Source organism: Lepisma saccharinum, chromosome 16, assembly GCF_977018435.1.
Source record: "Lepisma saccharinum chromosome 16, izLepSacc3.1, whole genome shotgun sequence".
Lineage (NCBI taxonomy): Eukaryota > Metazoa > Arthropoda > Insecta > Zygentoma > Lepismatidae > Lepisma > Lepisma saccharinum.
The window spans coordinates 57,184,488-57,203,566 of NC_139244.1; the positions used below are offsets into that span (position 1 = coordinate 57,184,488).

The window sequence follows — 19,079 nt, forward strand, 5'->3', positions numbered from 1 at the left end:
GTGCAGGCCAAGGAACCTTGCCGCGACGAGAGATAACTCTTCCAGGAAACATCCTCCCAAGAATGTTGATTGAAGCATTTGCTGTGTGTGACGTGGCTCCGTCTTGTTGAAACCACACCCGTGTAAGGCAACGCCGTCTCAGTTCTGGGAGAACGAAGTTTTCGAGCATGGCCACATATCGAGCGCACGTGACAGTTACAGTGTCACCATCCTCGTTCTCGAAAAAGTATGGTCCAATAATTCCATCAAAAGAGACACCACACCATACTGTTACTTTAGGGCTATGAAGGGGCACTTCATGCAGCAACCTTGGATTTTTGTTTGACCAGTAACGGCAATTATGCTTATTCACACAACCATTAATGTGGAAATGAGCCTCGTCTGACATGATTAACCTGTGCAGAAAGTTAGGGTTCTCATTAGTCATTTGTAACACCCAGTTACAGAAGTGAACGCGTTCATTGAAATCTTGAGGGAGTAACTTGTGAATCATCTGAATTTTGAATGGGTGGAAGTGTAGGTCCTGGTGTAATATTCGCCGCACACTCCTATCTGAAATGCCAAGTGACACAGCATGCCTACGAGCTGAACGCCTCGGACTTTGTTCCAATGCCTCTCGAACCATCTCTATGTTTCCTGGTGTCCTCACTGTACGATGACGACCTGGGGATTTCTTTGATGTTGCAGACGCCGAAGCTCGGAAATTCTTCACCCAATTAAGAATAGTTTGTCGTGTCGGTACTTGTCCATTTCTACCAATGTTAAAATGACGCCTGAACTTACGCTGCGTAATTGTTGCAGAGTCTTTGTTTTTCAAAAAACACTCCACAGCGAAAGCACAATGTTCGTTCGGCCAACGCTCCATGTCTACTGACCGAAGGATTACATAATACTTAAAATACGGCGCATGCGCAATGAACATTCGACCAAAACTACATGCATACAAAATGCTTTGAACCACTTTACAAAACAAAACCAACAATGAACACTTTCTTTATCGGGATACGTTTCTATGTTCATTTTACATCGTCTAACTATTTCTGCCGCACCCTTTACATAAGGAGGACATTCTTTGGTATTTTCACACATTGTTTCTAGTGTTTTTGTGTTTCTTTACATATGTACAAAAATAAGCTAACACTAATCAAGATTATCAAGGATGTGGATTTTTTTTATGTACATGAGTTGGAGATTTAATAGTGGCAACTATTTATTTACAAATTATATGAAAGAGATGCTTCTGTGAAATATTTACAGCCCTTCGATGTAGTCACCAGCATTTTGTACAACCCATTGCCAGTGATGTGGAAATAATACCTGTAGCAGCACCAGTTCTGTTGATGGTTCAAATGGAGCAGTCTATTGCCTGAATAATCTCTGGAACAGTTGAGAAGCGAATGCCATGAAGACGTTCCTTCATCTTAGGTATCAAATCAAAGTCACAGGGGCTTAAGCTTGGGGAGTGGGGAATAGTAGAGCACCTACCAGCACCATCGAGCTGACAAATCAGCCACAAGTTGCGCTACATGTGCCCGAGCAAAAATCCTGCAAAATGATGGGAGGATTCAGTAGAAAGTGTTGCCACCGCTGCTTCTCTCGCAATGCAGGTCACAGGTCATGTTAAAAAAAAAAAAGAACAGTAATTGACGGTCTGTCCTTGAGGTACGGTATGCATTTACATAACACCATCACATGTGTACATGAGAATCACCATAACTTTCACATTAGTGGGGTTCGGATAACATTTTGATTTTCGTAGTAAAGACATGGTATTGACGGCACTCGTTCGACTGGCATTTCAGTTTTGGCTCGTTCGTTCTGGCCTATGTCTCATCCAGCATAATGAACAGAGTAGGAAAGTTTTTCCTCCACGCTCATAGTGGTCCAAGTGGGTTTGGGTTTGTAACTTCACAACTTGAGACCGCCAATAACGATACTCTATTCCTCTATGTGCCTAGTGTTGGAAGGAAGAATCCATTTACTGGGAGGTAGGTTAGGTATCAAACTAACATGTGGTATAAGCATAAAGCACTGGTTCCAATTCATTGAATATATACAGCAGTGTTGCCACTATTAAATCTCCAACGTACATATAAATAAGTGTAGAAATAAAATTGGATAAATGTTAAATCTACTGTACAGTACTTGGCCACAGTTTTACATATCTCAAAATAAATAACTGCATTTTAATTTTTATTTTCTTACCTTCAGGACAACATTTGATGGTTCAGTATCATAAACTCCTACTTCAGATGCCATAATTAAAATCTTATCCTTCGTTACATAAAATCTTGAAGGCCTCAATCCATTCCTAGAAAGGAAGACTGAAATGTAGCACTTGTATCCTGTATAAATACAGTGCTTATCATGGTCAAGTCGACCATGGAGCGGCGGCTAGCACGTGAGAGCGATTCTGCCGGCATTTAGACCCACAGCTTTACATTGACCTTGGCACTGTAAGTGTCAGTGCATCAGTATCCAGATACCTGGTGTCCAGTTTGCACATGTTTGTGAAGTGTTGAGGTGTTAACAAGTTTAGACTGTCTTGTTTTAGATTACGTATTACTGGTTCTTTTCTGCAGTCTAATAATTAGGGAGCGGATTTTTGCCTATTTGCCTTTTTTTATTCCTTTGTAGTAAAACATAGGCTTTAATGTCTTAAGCTTGTTTTGTGCAGTTTCTGGTCTGAAAATGCATTTTTATAGTGCCTATAAATGCCTATTTTGAGGGTTAGTGCCAATTTTTGCTTAATCGTGCCATAAAATGCCTATTCCATAATTTTTGCTTACTTCAGGGTTTTTATTAACGCACTTTTGACTGTCCCTACATTGAGAAATGTAGGTCTTTGTTAATGTTGAACTTACTGAAACCTGGTCTTGCACGATTTGAAGGTCGCAAGGGATGTCAGATCTTTGTAGATTTCAAATGTCACTCAATTAGGGTAAGGAAACTGGACAACTGGTTGGTGACTCATGCTTGGACAAAACGACGCCAACCCACCCATTCCTTTTTTCCAGCTGAAAGCTTGGAGTCAATCAGTACACCGAAGGTTCCACGTGCTATTCCTGCGCTGGCCAGGGGCATTTCTTTGTCAGTGTCCTTTTATCAATTTCATTTTATCATCCTCATCATCGCGATTAGGCAAAATGGCAAGAAAACAATGTTAAATAGGAAACATGTAAAATAAAGGTTCACAAAAGAGTCGCACATTTTTTAAAGACCCAGTTTTTAGCTAATTTTAGTGCACTTTTGACTATTGGGTGCCTTTTTAGTGCCTATTTTCATCATTTTTGGTGCCTGTTTGCCTGCCTATTTGAGAGGTTTTTAGTACCTATAAATCCATACCCAGTGGTCAGAAGTAGCGAGCTACTTGTAGCGTCGCTACTGTAGCTAGCTACAAAATTTGTAGCTGTAGCGACGCTACATTTTGAAAATTGTAGTTGTAGCGGTAGCGAAGCTACAAAATTCCTGTAGTTGTAGCGAAAATTTCGCTACAACTACATTTCTTCTCAGCATTTTGAGATGAATTTTGAATGTGGTAACAGCGTCAGAAAAAATCGACAATAACCCTCAATTTTGCAGGAGGTTCATAAAGACAGTCTATTACATGGAGATACAGATTATCTAGACTGTAGATTATAGATATCTGCGTAATTTACTTAATTAGGATCTGAATAATTCAGATATCCAGATAACTAACTAACATATATGAATATATTCCTGCTAACAGCTACGTTTCTTTTAGCTGCATCGCTATTTTGGGGAGAAACATGCCTCGTTTGCTGCACCACTGTAAAAAAGTGCCTCGTTTGCGTCACCCCCGGAACAAATCCTGTGGATATCCATGGTGTAAGAGACACCAAAATGTCATTAATTGCTGTGTAAGATGCAACTTGCAGTGCAGAAACGAGCGATGGATTTTCCACTGCACTGACAAGGGAATAGTGCCAGCAATAAATGGCTCAGTACGTTAACAGCATTGATCATCGTCAGTATATAGGATCTCGCCAGCAATAAATTATTGTTACAAGAATGATAAGAGTTTCTGGAATTACAATTATTTTCGCGATAGTATTTGTTCACAAATTTTAAAATTACAATACGTTTAGAACACTCAGGTTTACACGACAGTTTCCTCAATAATTTTATCATATTGCAAAAAGTATGTATGTTTCCTGCAGAAACAACAATTTTCTTTAGTTAATTGATTGATTGATTGATTTGGTATTTTAAGTCCACTTTATGCACGGTAAGGTTAATCGGACTGCACCTACAGTTTAAAGTGGGATCCGAACCACTATGTGCCTCCACCGGGTATCGAACCCAGGACCCCTTGAATACAAGGCGATGACGCTACCACTGCTCCATCGGGGAGGTCTTTCTTTAGTTAATATACATAGTTTTCAAATTTATATATTTCTCCCACTTTTGCGTCACTTTTCTGTAACTTTTGCTAATCATGACATCATCATCCTTCGCCGTTTCCTGCCTCTGGCTGGGTAGGCATAGAAGTCAAGCCTCTCCATTTTTCTGGTCTCCCACCACTCCACTCTTTCCACAGTGTTCCAATCTTGTCCTCTTCTCCTAACATTCTCCACTATCTGCTCTTTCCACTGACATCTTGGTCTCCCTCTTGGCCTTATTCCCACTCCTTGTGCATGGTAAGCTCTTACTGGTAGTACAGTGCCTTGAATAACGTAGTGTGGAAAACGACCCAAGAAACTGGTTCCCCAGACGGATGAGAAACACAGATGGCAGTGCGATCAATGTCGGTGCTAATTTTCTTATGAAAGTAATGCGGCTTTGTTAGTTTTTGGAATATATTATGTAGATTTGTTTGTCTTGAAAGGCGATACGTGAATTGATGGAAACAGTTATATTTGTGAAGTGATTTGCAGTCACGAAATGGCATTAATTTGGAAAGAAAAGTAAAATAAAATTAATAAATAAATAGCATGCGTAACACAAGAAGAAACATCGCAATGTGATTCCGGACGTCAGGTCTTGGACTGTGTATTAGAGTTTATTTTTCTATGTTATTAGAATATAAATAGTATCCTGAGAGATATTTCATACCGAGGCGACTAACCACAAATGTCACTTGAAAGCGAGCAGTCGGGAATCAATGCAGCCTTTTGAACCATAGAGACACAAGCTCTGACTGCACCGTTTCACATCGTAGCGGCATGACGGGAAACACAGGCCAGCGTTCGGTTGGTGAAATCCTCAAGCCATAAGTGTCGCGTTCCGCTTTGTTGCGCAATCTCACTAAAGCAAGACACTCATTGCATCGCGTATAACAAACCACGGCAACATGTTGTAAGCTAATGAGGAAATGGCCCAGTTTGAGCGACGCAGAAGCGACAAAGCGATACGTGTGGCTTATCGTGTCGCCTAGATCTGTTGTTGTAATGTGCGGTTTTTCGTGTCGCCTATCTGTTGTTCTTGCTAATAAGACTGAAGGCACCATGTCGCTTGTCACTTAGTTGGGAACTCCCCCTGTAGCACATCGCTTCGGTCTCAGCACCCTTCCTTTAAGGAGCTTTCCGAGCGAAGTAACAAGTAGCACGCGAATACGCCATACGAATGTGTCGTGTGCTGTTTGGACCCTCATGTGCAATGAATGCTATTTTACAGCCTGGAAGTGTGTGTCACTAGTGTGACAGTGTGAACATCCCGTGTCGCTTGTCCCATTGGTTTGAAAGTTGCCTTACACTCATGTCGATGGCACTAAGAAAGTTTTGTGGGGTTCCCCTTGTCGTTTCATGAAATCATCATTATCATCATCGCCGCGATTAGTTTAAAGTGGAAGAAAAGAGACAGTAAATATAAAAAATACAAATGCTTCAGTGTGTATATCTTTAAAAGAAATGATGATGATAATAATAATAATGAACCTAATTCATACACAAAAATTTAGTTGCCAAGAGCATTCCATGCGTATTTTTTCTCCCGTATTGTTAACGAAAGTATGACGATAACAGGACGTGGTCGACTGTCTAGAATGTTCGTTAATATCTGTACCAAGTATCATAGCAATTATCACATTCATGGAAATGCTTCATGTAAAAGAATCAGACGTTGCAGCGAAAACTCCATTTACTTTCATTATAAGCAGTCGAACATCAAGCACCGGGGTCAACAGCAGCGCCTCTAGCGGATCATTTTCGAGTGGAACCAACCACAGAGCGCAGAACCGTGCGCGTTTTCCACACTACGTTATTCAAGGCGCTGTACTGGTAGTCTTTCTGCATCCATCCTCTTCATGTGTCCGAACCACCTTATCTGTGCCTGATCTATTCTGTCATGAAGCTTCACCACATCCACTGTCTGTCGGATCTCCTCATTCCTTATTCTGTTCCTTCTAGTCTTCCTCAAAAAACTCCTTAAAATTTAATCTTCACTGCCTGTATCTTTTCTTTGTCTCTCTATGGCATTGTCCAAGTCTCTGCTCCATATGTAATTATTGGCACATAGTATGTGTTATATATTACCTTCTTGCATTTCATAGGTACATCCCTGTTCCATATTAATCTTCGAACGCTTTGATATAGTCCACCATCCATTTATCCTCTTCTGTTTACCTCCTCATCTATTCTTCCACTTCTCTCAATTATGACAATGAAGGATGAATGGTTTATTTAATTATTCTCTTATATATAGTCGCTTTCTGCCACTTTCGGCTCATTGTGAGAACGAGGAAGAATGATGAATGATGAGCAGTGTGGGGAATGGAGAATCTCATCCTCCCAACTTGACGTTTTTCCTAGTTTTCGTTTTGAGTCCATTTTATGCATAGATAAGCTGATCGAGACTGGATCCTAACCACTATGTGCCTCCGCTGGGTATCGAACCTGGGGCCCTTTTGTATTCAAAGGGCTCCAGGTACTTTTCATTCAAAATGCTGACTTCATATCAGTCTATAAAAAATGAAATATTTATTCTAAAGAAAATTGATTGATTGATTGAATTAGTTTATTTTACTTCGCGTTTTGTGCCTCTTGGCTAATTTGCGAAGATGGGGATGAGTGATGAAATGATGAAATTGATGAATGGACATTCACAAACAACCAAGCCCGACCAGGATTCGAACCCGGGACCCTTAGCGTCGCAGCGCGATGTGCTAACCACTCGGTCACAGGGTCGGGCTTATTCTAAAGAAAAATATGTTGATGTGAACATAAATACGTAATCCTACCAAATTTTATTTGCGTATACTTGTAATCATTAATTTGGGTAACACCCTAATTGCAATATTCATATATCAAATTTGAACTGATATGCCACTTGCATAGGTATGGTATTCTCAAAAACTATAGTAAAAATGATTGATTGATTGATTGATTTAGTTTTATTTTACTTCGCGTTTTGTGCCTCTAGGCTAATTTGCGAAGATGGGGATGAGTGATGAAGTGATGAAATTGATGAATGGACATTCACAAACAACCAAGCCCGACCGGGATTCGAACCCGGGACCCTTAGCATCGCAGCGCGATGTGCTAACCACTCGGCCACAGGGTCGGGCAATAGTAAAAATAAGTAACTGAAGTAATACTGCTATCAAAATTATCGAATGACTGGAACCATGATAATAAATAACAGAATCTTATAGTAGGGGATTTTTTTAATACCCATATGGTTGTTTTCATTTTCTTTATGCAGAAGTAGCGCAAAAGTAGCGAAGTAGCGAGTAGCGAACAGGAGTAGCGTAGCGAACTACTTTTTGGTATATGTAGTTGTAGCTGTAGCGAAGCTACATTTTGGAAGAGTAGCTGTAGCTGTAGCGAAGCTACTTTTAAAATGTAGCGTTCTGATCACTGTCCATACCCTACTAATAATACCATGCTAGATGTACAATTTAAAACAATGCGTTTAATATTTATGTATGACTCTTACCTCATTATAACTCTTACGTCATTACAAATTCTTGTAGGGAAGTTAGAAGGTGTCTTGCAGCAGAATTTCCAGATGTTTCCATTCCACACACAGGCAGTGTTTGAAAACTTGTGGACAAATTTGGGGAAGCAGGATCTGTTCTTGATAAGAAGGAAAGGGTGAAATGGTGTGTGCTTGCTGAGGAGAGACTAGACGACGTTGAAGTAAGATTGGAACATACTCCTCAAAAATCCCTCTGGCGCCTCGCACAAGAAACAGACATTTCCATGACTTCTGCAAGGTGAGCTACCAAGCTTTTAAACATCAGCAGAGAAACTGAAGAAACTTCAGAAGTAAAACAACTTATGCGTGTTAGTGAAAATTTCCTAAAAATATGCCGTAAATGTGTGGGTCCAGGAGGACATTTCCAACACCACTTGTAACAAGGTACGTGCTCACTTTAATTGTAACTGTTAATGTAATTGCACAAGCTTATTTCAATTACGCAGGTGTTGCATAGTTTGCCAGCAGACACACTCTCACTGCCTGATGATTTAGCTGCCACTCCACGGGCAACTTGACCATGAAAAGCACTGTAGTAATTATCATAAATATGTATGTATCTATATATAGTGAATGGAAGGCAGGAGGGTCAAAAGGACAGCCACATTTCCATAATTTATTTATTTCCCTGGCCTGAATAAGACCACTTAGTATTGTGTAGTAGTGTAAGTGTAAATAACACTTTTCTACAGACTGTATAGTACCAGCGTCGTTGCTTGTCTGAACAAGTTTCGATTTCCTTAAAAACTTTTAGGTTATCAGCATACAGAAGACAAGTTGAGCCAATAACACTATACATGATGTCATTCATACTATGGGAATGAGAGGTATGGTAATAGATAATTCAGGTACTCACGTTTTCCGCGAACCTGTGTTAAGTATTTTTTTATTAATTTCGGTAGCCACTGCACCAAGAAATGTGCCAAGCAACGACACAACAAATTCCAATGAGGATCGTGGCAGTGGCTACCGAAATTAATAGTAAATTACTTAAAACAGCTTTGCGGAAAACTTGAGTACCTGAATTATGTTGTCATTAATAAAACTTGCAAAATAATAATAATGAAATACTGACATGACTGATCACTTTGACAGAATCACAAAATATCTACTTCAAGGATATTCTGTGCATGGTTACTTAATCATCCCACAGTTCAATTTTGTTCTATTTTCACACTTCTTCCAAAAAAAAAGAAAGAAAGAAAACATTATGCTGTGAACAGCTTTAAACATGCCTAGATTTTAATTTTTGAGAGAAATACCAAAGCCTACCTGTCCAAAATTGCCCCAATGTATCTTCCATCAGTAAATGTGAGTAAAGCTGGACCATCCCATGGTTCCATAGCACAAGCACTCCAACGATAAAAGTCTTTTTTCTCTTGTGGCATGAGTGAGTCATTCTGCCATGCTTCAGGTACCATTGTCATCACAGCCTGGAAAATAGAGTCCATGAAACACACTGAACAACAAATACAATGAATTGGTCAATTTAAATACTCCCCGAGGTACAGAGGCAGGGCATTTAAATCCCTGCTTGAGGGGTTAAAGCACAGGGGTGGCTTAAGGGCTGGGAGACTGCCTGGAGCACCATTCTCAGGTGGCCAAATGGGGCATCCCCACTGAATAGTGCCAAAAGCTTATTCCTGATTATATAAGAGTTGGATTTGTGTAGACAAGAAATGATTGAATTAATTGTTTCATAATATAACACAAGGGATAGTCTGGAAAAAAAATTCCTGCATGTGTATTTCGAGAAAGCATAGAGATTTTTGGGTTGGTAACATGTTGTTATACAGGCATTATCCTTCTTTTGTTGTCCGCCACACAGGCTCTTCCTTGTAGAGGGTGCCTGCGTACTGCTGCGTTAAAGACAGGAAGAGTTTAAAAGTGTGTTCCCAGCTGGCATGGAGAACAAAGGTGTGTTGCAATCATGGACACAGGATGAAGTGCGAGCTGTTGTTCACTATGAATGGGCATGTGGAATTTCCAGTAGAGAAAATCATAACCGTGTTACAGTTTTATTTTTAAAAAATAAGTTGAAAAATGGTATATTATGTATTTATTGTTACATGAATCAGCTCTTAAAATAATGAAGCAACTAACCTGAATATAGTCTGATGTAATTAACTAGTGGCTGCTATTTGTAAATTAAAATTTATTTTTCTGAGAAGCAAGATAAAAGAAAGAAATGTATAATAACTCAACTTTTAAAATTTATAATGATTAATGAACGTATGTATCAAAAACTTCTTTATTACGATATGGAAATTATGTAATCAACAGGGGGTGGAGAGTAAAACCTGAGGTATGAAAACCTCAGCTTTTCGTTAGCAGAGATAGTGAGTTTAAGCACTTCCTGTGTGTAATAGGAAAGAGACTACCTGTGTGGAACAGGTATTAGGGACCACATTTCCTGTGTGTAATATGAATGAAACTGCTTGTGTGGAATAGGTGTTAGCTAAGCAGTTCCTGTGTGTAATAGGAAGGAGACTACCTGTGTGGAAGAGGTATTAGGAACCGCACTTCCTGTGTGTAATAGGAAGGAGACTGTCTGTGTGGAACAGGTATTAGGGACTGAATTTCCTGTGTGTAATAGGAAGGAGACTGTCTGTGTGGAACAGGTATTAGGGACCGCATTTCCTGTGTGTAATAGGAAGGTGACTGCCTGTGTGGAACGAGTGTTAGCTAAGCACTTCCTGTGTGTAATAGGAAGGAGACTACCTGTGTGGAACAGTTGTTAGCTAAGCACTTTCTGTGTATAATAGGAAGGAGACTGACTACCTGTGTGAAACAGGTATTAGGAACCCCACTTCCTGTGTGTAATAGGAAGGAGACTACCTGTGTGGAACAGGTATTAGGGACCACACTTCCTTTGTGTAATAGGAAGGATATTGCCTGTGTGGAACAGGTGTTAGCTATGCACTACATGTGCACAATAGGAAAGAGACCGCCTGTGTGGAACAGGTTCTAAGATAGACTTTCCTAAAATCAGTAATGTACCATTCAATATCCTCTGAAGCTTCGCCGTAGAACTTGAGGTTTACTCCCTACTTCTCACCCAACCAAAGCGACTGTATTAACCTATTCCAATAAACAGTTAAACTATATATCAGTGTTCATGATCCCAAAATGGCTTCAGTGTAGGTCTGAAAGAGTCCTTGCTCCAGACAGAAAGAGCAAAGGGTTACAACTGTGTAAGGGAAGGTAACAACATCCTCTTGTATGACAACATGACACCCCACATGGCAGCAGCAACGCTCAACCATCTTGCCACAATCGGTTGGGAGCACCTTAACCACCCACCCTACAGTCCTGACCTTGAACTCAGTGACTCACTTTTTCCCTGTTCTGAAGAAGGCACTGGGAGGGAAGTGTTTCACCACAACAGCAGAAGTAAAAGCTGTTGTATGCAACTTCATCCATAAACAGGACATGCAGTTCTATGAACAGGGTTTCTTGAAACTTGTGAAGCGGTACAAGTGCCTGAATGTCACTGGGGACTATGTGGAAGAATAGTGTAATGATGTCTCTCTCTCTGCTCATGTCATGTTCTTTCTCCAGAATAAAACTCTCTGCAAATGGTAGACTAGTTTCTTTCAACTATCCCTCGTAAGTATATTGCAAAATCATGTAGCAATTATAGATTACTGTTATTTTTATATCATTATGTAGGTTTTATGTAGATAAATACCCACAATAAACATGTTTTCTAACAGTAACACTCAAGGTATTCAATGGCAATTATTTTTCTTTGTAATATAACATGGTTATTTTCTTTATTGAGAGGTGGTTGGAAGTAGGGGGGCCAGGGTGGAAAGTTAGGGGGGTGGCAAAGTAGAAATTACAGGGGGGCACCAAAAATTTACCTCACATTGGTGAAAATTTTATATTGAGCTGCCCCTGTTAAATTATGTGTATGTAGGATGAATATTAGGCATATGATTGAATGATTGAAATGAAAATTGTGGGTGCATCAGCACTTAGGTTTTTGCACTTGTCACATTATGTGGAGCCCAACCCCTTACTGTAGATAAAATCAACATCTGTCTCTGAGGACCAAAATATCATTACTCACTTACTTAATCAAGATATTCCCGATATAACCTTTCTATGTAAAATGCCCAGAAGTACACACATAAAAACTTACCTCGGGCAATGACCTTCCACCTGCCATCACCAAGAACTCCAGAACGCAGTCAACTGATCCAGAGTCAGATAGGTTAGGTTCCACAACAGGATAAAGCTTCTTCAGTGCCTCTCCATATGCGGAACTGTGCATCACACCTTCACGAGCCTTCATGAGGTTCACATTGCCTCGCAGTGTATTGATCTCTCCATTGTGAGCCAAGAAGCTGTTGTCAGAAAGAAAACACAAAATGAAACAAATATAACAATATTTAAAAATGGCTGATTACAGAAGGTCGATCCGCGTATGTGTCTGATTTTGGACTAGCACTTACCTTATGAAAATCCACAGGACCATGTGGTGAATCGGGACTCGTTTATCCCATTTCACCACATTCTTCGGCCCACCCTGTATAAGAGGAATTAGACCAGATGCTTAGAATTGTTAGTTCGCTGAGAAATTTAGTCTGCCTCCCAGAAGCTCGCATGGGATCGACGACCCTGCCACCTGACGAGCTTCTCGGGGCAGAGGTTTTCCTTGTTAGGCGAATTAGTGTTCTCTCCCGGCTGCGACCAATACAACATCAACTCCAGTAACTGTGCTCCATGACGTGATAGCTGCCCGAGGCAAGGTGGGCATGACTCAGGTATTTTTTCCCGTACATCTGGGACGTCAAAAAGAACGTGGAAGCCTTACGTAATATGGAGTTAAGTATTTTACCTACAGGGTTTAATTTACCGTATTACTTTAATTGATAATCTTGAATCACTCCCCTTGCTTTCCTCCCCCTTTGTCAAACTCTAGAAAACATCGCAAACTAAGTTGCAAATAATTTTTTAGCACCGGGGTTTAATTTCTGAAAATACGAGAGTAGTTAAAAGAAGGAATGTATATGTAGCACATAGCTTTCTGTAAGGAGATAAGTGTTTGTAAGAGATAGTGGAACCTAAAGAAAATGTAAAAAGAATAATCGACATTGATCGTCGTAGTTAATATTTTTGTGAAATCTGTCAAGAGGGGTAATTGTTAACAGATTTTTGTTTGAAAGGACACACTGTTATGTATTGATATTGTAAAAATAAAAAAAATGCACTTGTTAAGAAAATAAAAACTATATTGAGAAGATACACAATCTTACTTGTTCAGGGAATGAAGAAGGGTGCAGGATGCCGTTTAGGATAAGTTCACCTTTCCCCTGTATAATTTCTTAACTAGCAGGTATATATTTTTGGGGGCAAAAAGCAGTTGAATATTTTCAAAATCATATACACGTTAGTTCGTCGGGAGTGGGACTTGACAAGCCCGCAACAAAACTCCCAACCAGCTGGCGGTATATGCGAGAAGGAATTGGAGCGATGCACTATTTAATACCTTGAAAGACTGGGTTTTAGTAGTTGACCTTTGCCCATTTGGATTGTGCACAGGGGTGACGGTTCAAAATCGGAGACACATACGCAGATCGACCTTCTGTAAATCAGGTTAGGGTTAGTTTGAACCACTAAAAGAATGGACAACAAATTACAACTTTTTCCATTAAATGTTCAACAAATGTTTATTCTTACACTAACAAACACTCACTCCTTATCCTCTTAACCTTCCTAACCTGAACACTACTTTAATGTAACAATTTTCTCCTGATGAAGATTGATGTTTATTTGTTGACTGAAAAAGCTACACATCCCTGTTGAAAATTCGCTCTACTGTTTTCAGTAAGTCAATAGCTGTTTTGAAACATCTACTGCATTCAGATTTTCAAATAGATATATAACAAATTGTTCATCAGGAGGAATTTACAGCCGACATGTTAAGCTAGACACACTACATGCAATATTACATGAAATACTGAAGAGAACATTTCACTTCCAGTTCCTCTACTGTACATGTACATTAGACCTACAGAAGGTGTTCAGTAGGAAACTGTTTAGTATCAGTAGATTTCTGAAAACACAGCAAAGTACAATTGATTACAGTAGAAATTTCCAGCAGGGATACCATATATTCAGAATTATTTTATTATAAAATAGTGATTAATGTGGTAACACGAATAACTGAACAATTCTATATGTTTGTGCTTATTTCATATCAAACTTTCAAATTATCTATCAAGCAAGATTCTTCAATTAAATGATCTTTTTATTTTTGCCAGAAGTAACTATTTTCACATAAAATTTATTATATTAGACCTTAAAAATTTACTTTCATTCAATTTTTTTCTAACCATTTCTTGGAGTACATTCAAAAGCAAAGTTGTCCATATTATGCTAAGCTACAGGTTAAAGTGGGATCTAAACCACTATGCAGTGTGCCTCCAATCTATTCTAACCAACTAGAAATTTATAATTCCTGTTTTTTTTCCCCTTTTTTCTTTACAATGAGTTTCCATAAGATAGACACTCTATGGTTCTCAGATAATAAATCACGGCGAGAAACTACGGATAAAACATCTGTTTGATTTTACCTTCTAAGATAATACTAAAAATTATAATACATCAAAATATCCACAGGACTCTTCTGGTCAGCAGAATATGAATTTTATGCTACATCAAAATAAATAAATAAATGACACTAACTTCATTAACGTACTGGAATAAACTATTTAATTTTCTGCAAAACTGACTTCTCAAAGTTCTATTAATTGGCAGTGAGCATCAGAACTGATGACATCAGTTTCTTGAAATACTGAAGTACATAATTGACTAAAAGTAATTTCTTCCAGTATATTAAATCGGTTCATTCTTTGAAACATGAAACTAGCTTGGTTACAAAGTTAGTATAAATTTTAATGCACTTGACTCACAATTTGATTTGTCATTCAAAGTAGAATACTGCACTATTTAACTTCATTTTGAAATACAGAACAATATTTTCAAATTTCTTAAACTCAAAAAACTATAACTTCATACTAAAATAATATTGTTTCAATTAATAAAAATATTTTGCAGAATGGCTGCCCAAATTATGATGTTAATCTAATATCTGAATATATTGAGAGACTCTCAGGAACTCTTAAGTTTTACATGCTTGAAGAAAGATCGTGGTGAGCCTGAAAATTTGGTCATAAAATGAGTAAATGTTAGGATCTTTGTAATATTTAGCATTACAACTGTAACGACAGTGGATTTAAATATCACATTTTCATATGACTATAGGTTAATAATCATAATAAAACTCCAGCTCTACCACTATATCCAAATGAAAAATACTATCTGAAATGCGTGGGATAAAAATATTTTATCCTCCAAATGAAAATTGATAATCTAAATCTGAATCTATTAAAAAAAGAAATGGATTACTAAATACCATGCACATAAATTTATTGTTGTATGTATTTGGACAAGTAAAAAACTTTTCATGTAAAACTCGAAACATCTTATTTACAAGAAAAAATACTATAAATTCCTTGGCCAACTTGAAATGGAACAAGTAAGAGATACTACATAGAACAATAAAGTATTTTATCAAAGAAAGCAACACACTATACTTACCGCAACGGGTGAGCTCTCTCCCAACTGGGGAAAGTATTTGTAGAGAAACGAGTATGCACCAATGCAAGATACGTATCATAATTAGGATTCTGTAAGAAAAAACAATTGTCATGCTTTACATATACATAACGTATATATCTACAATAATATGAAACACATTTATAACCATGATTAACTAAACTAACACCATGCAATAATAAAAAAGAATCCAATATAAATTTTTGAATGTGAAAAATGACATGTGAAAGTTGAAATTATATTTCTTGAAGTTTCTAGAATTGGGAAAAACATCACACAAAACCTTATTTGAACTGTCCTTACACGAAAGAGGCTCTGGCCTCCCCAATGGCACAGTGGGAGCATTGTTGCCTTGTAATCAAGGGGTCCCAGGTTCGATACCCGGTGGAGGCACATACGAGGGTCACTATTTATATTTTGAGCCTAACAATGAAAAAACAGGAATTTGGCATTGAAAACTGCTTTATTGTTTTTCGAAGTATTCTCCTTTATGGTCAATACACTTTTGCATTCGTTCGAACCATTTGTCAAAGCAGTTTTTCCAATCTTCTTGAGACAACTCCATAATATGGTTTTTGAACGCATCAACGGCGTCTTCCGCCAACGAAAATCGTTGTCCACGTAATATATTCTTGACATTCGGGAACAAGAAGAAGTCATTGGGTGCCAAATCAGGACTGTACGGCGGATGACCCATCAATTCTATTTTTAGACTGTTCATAAATTTGGTTGTTAGACGAGATGTGTGACAGCTGGCATTGTCTTGATGAAGAATGATCAGACGGTGTTTGTTTGTTTGTTTTCCATATTTGACCGAAGACCTCTGGCAAACAAATTGTTGTGTACCATTCAGAGTTGACCGTTCTACGTTCCTCTAAAGGCACAGTTGCCACATGACCAGTTTTCCCGAAAAAACAGGCGACCATTTGTTTCGATGTACTTCGAGCGCGAACAACTTTTGTTGGATTGGGTTCATCTTGAAACACCCATACAGTCGACTGCTGTTTACGTTCCGGCTCATATGCATATATCCATGATTTGTCACCTGTTATAATCTTATATATGTCTTTTGAAGCACCACAATTGTATTTATTGAGCATTTGTTTGCACCAATTGACGCGAACGTCTTTTTGAGTTTCTGTCAAATTGTGTGGGATCCAACGAGAACATACCTTTCTCACAGCTAAATGATCATGTAATATTTTATATATGCTGGTGGAACTAATGCCTATGGTTGCCTCAATCTCACAGTATGTCACATGACGATCTTGCAGTATTAGGTTTTGCACGGCATCAATGTTTTCTTGAACAACAACTGATTTTGGATGACCTTCGTGAATCTTGTCGGTGAGCGAATGGCGGCCACGATTAAATTCGTTATACCAGCGTTTCACAATGGCAAAGGATGGGGCTTCATCACCAACTGTGGAAGTAAGTTGATCGATGCACTCTTGTCTTGATAATCCACGTCGAAAATCGTAAAAAATCATCGCACGAAAATGTTCACGAGTTAATTCCATTTTATTGTTGTCACGCAATCTCCAAGGCAACATAAACAACACAAATGAAGCTATTGACAAAACATTTGAAGTACGTTATGGTCAATAATGCCAGACGATTCTGTGCAAACGTTAAATCGCACCTAACTTCAATCAGTGTTGCCAAGGCTCAAAATATAAATAGTGACCCTCGTAGTGGTTCGGATCCCACTTTAAACTGTAGGTCCAGTCCCAATTAGCCTTACTGTGCAAAATGAAAGAGGCTCTATTACCACCTCTCCTTACATCGCATGTGAATAAAAATTAATGGGTCATTCAATATTTAAATGTTTTGTTGTAGTTATCATTGTCAATAACAATAATGTGTATTTACCTCCTGTAAATTTCCTTGCAAACATAAACATTTCCTCTTTAACCTGAATGTAGAATGGATGGCATCCCAAAAGGTTTCATTTGAACACTGCTTCACATTTCTAAATTGATTTTTATTTGCTTTATTTTGCTTCACTCTTTGTGTCACTTTTGGCTAATTTGCGAAAATGGGGATGAGTGATGACAAGATGAAATTGATGAATGGACACTCCCAAACATCCATGCCCAGACTGGGATTCGAACCCAGGACCCCAGGCATCGTAGCATGATGTGCTAACCACTCTATCATGAGGGCCGGCACACATTTCTTTTTCTTTTTCTCAATGAGAAAAAAATAAAATTTCTTCCCCTGTGAGAATACATGTATTATCTTCAATTATTTAGCAAAACTATGCAAAATCAGAATTTAATTTTAAGGTGAAAAAGTGATAAAAGTACAACTGACATGTCAAATCTTTATGAAAAGTTATACTAAAACTAAACTAAGCTAAATTTCTGTTTTTCAAGAAAATCTTCAAGTGTCCGCTGGGTCGATACCATAATTTTAGGCACATTAGGAACTGAACCTAGGAGTGCTCACACCAAAGGTGAGAGTGCTAACAATTTGGCCATGTGGGAGACCTTATAAGCTATACAACTGTATACTCTTAAATTAAAATAGTCTGTGGTTTATCAAATATACCTTAAACAGTATACTTTGATGCTATTGTTATTGTAATTATGTAATAGTTATTTATTACTTACTCACTTACTTATACTTCTATTAGATAACACTTATACAAAAATATAAATGTTGAAGAAGAAATTTTTAAACTTTTGCTCTCTACACTTCATTCATTTCAAACACTGATAACAAGTAACTACATTAAAAAGTTCAGGTATAAATAAACAGGGAGAAAATAATGAAACCTATATCCTTTGCTAATATATCTGTCAATGTTCAATGATTATTCAATATCATATTGTTCTTCGAACAAACCTGAATTCTACAACCATATAAAAGTATTGATATATATGATCTGAAATAAATTAGAGAGAGCGAGAATTTGAAAATTGAAGCTGGACTTTAGTCACAGATTTGTTCACTACATCATCTTCATCACCAAAAAGAGTTTTCTTTACTTTAAAATTGAATCATAACTTAAACAGGCACGATTTTCAAGCTAAAAGATAATAACCATCAAAGTAAAAAGCGAACGATGACGAAAAGTACATGCAAAGGAAAATGACCAGTAAAATTAAGGAAAGAAACACAAATGAATGACTTACCTGCAAGTCTGGAAAATATGTCCATAGTTGATCTGATGTCAACTGACCTTTGTATACAACAATCTTGGTTGATAGTGAGCATATGTAAAATCTTGTACCAGGCCTAGGTATAGTGTGAGTAGCTCGCTTTCGCAAGACAAACACCTATGGAAGAAAGGAGGAACAGAGATGTATCAACAAGTCATGAGTCATGAAAGAATGTAATTTAAATGTAAGATGAGAAATCCATTGAACTCATTCCAGAAGTTTTATATTCTTGTATATTCCTTTATTGAAGTGAACAAATTATTTTTCATCTACTGTGTTCTACATTCTATATTATAAGAATTTGTAACTTACTTGTTAAAATAACGTTTTTGTATAATTAAATAG

The 19,079-nt window shown here is 38.0% G+C and overlaps 1 protein-coding gene across 1 annotated transcript in view; it reads right to left on the minus strand.

The window, feature by feature from the left end:
* Positions 1-19,079, minus strand: part of LOC146000493 (uncharacterized) — a 288,360-nt gene that overhangs the window by 103,472 nt on the left and 165,809 nt on the right. The window contains exons 6-10 of the mRNA XM_083138216.1: positions 18,708-18,851; positions 15,550-15,638; positions 12,086-12,290; positions 9,211-9,371; positions 2,206-2,311 (exon numbers count right to left, since the gene is read on the minus strand). Coding sequence (XP_082994342.1) covers positions 2,206-2,311; positions 9,211-9,371; positions 12,086-12,290; positions 15,550-15,638; positions 18,708-18,851 — 705 coding nt within the window. The remainder of the gene's footprint in view (positions 1-2,205; positions 2,312-9,210; positions 9,372-12,085; positions 12,291-15,549; positions 15,639-18,707; positions 18,852-19,079) is intronic.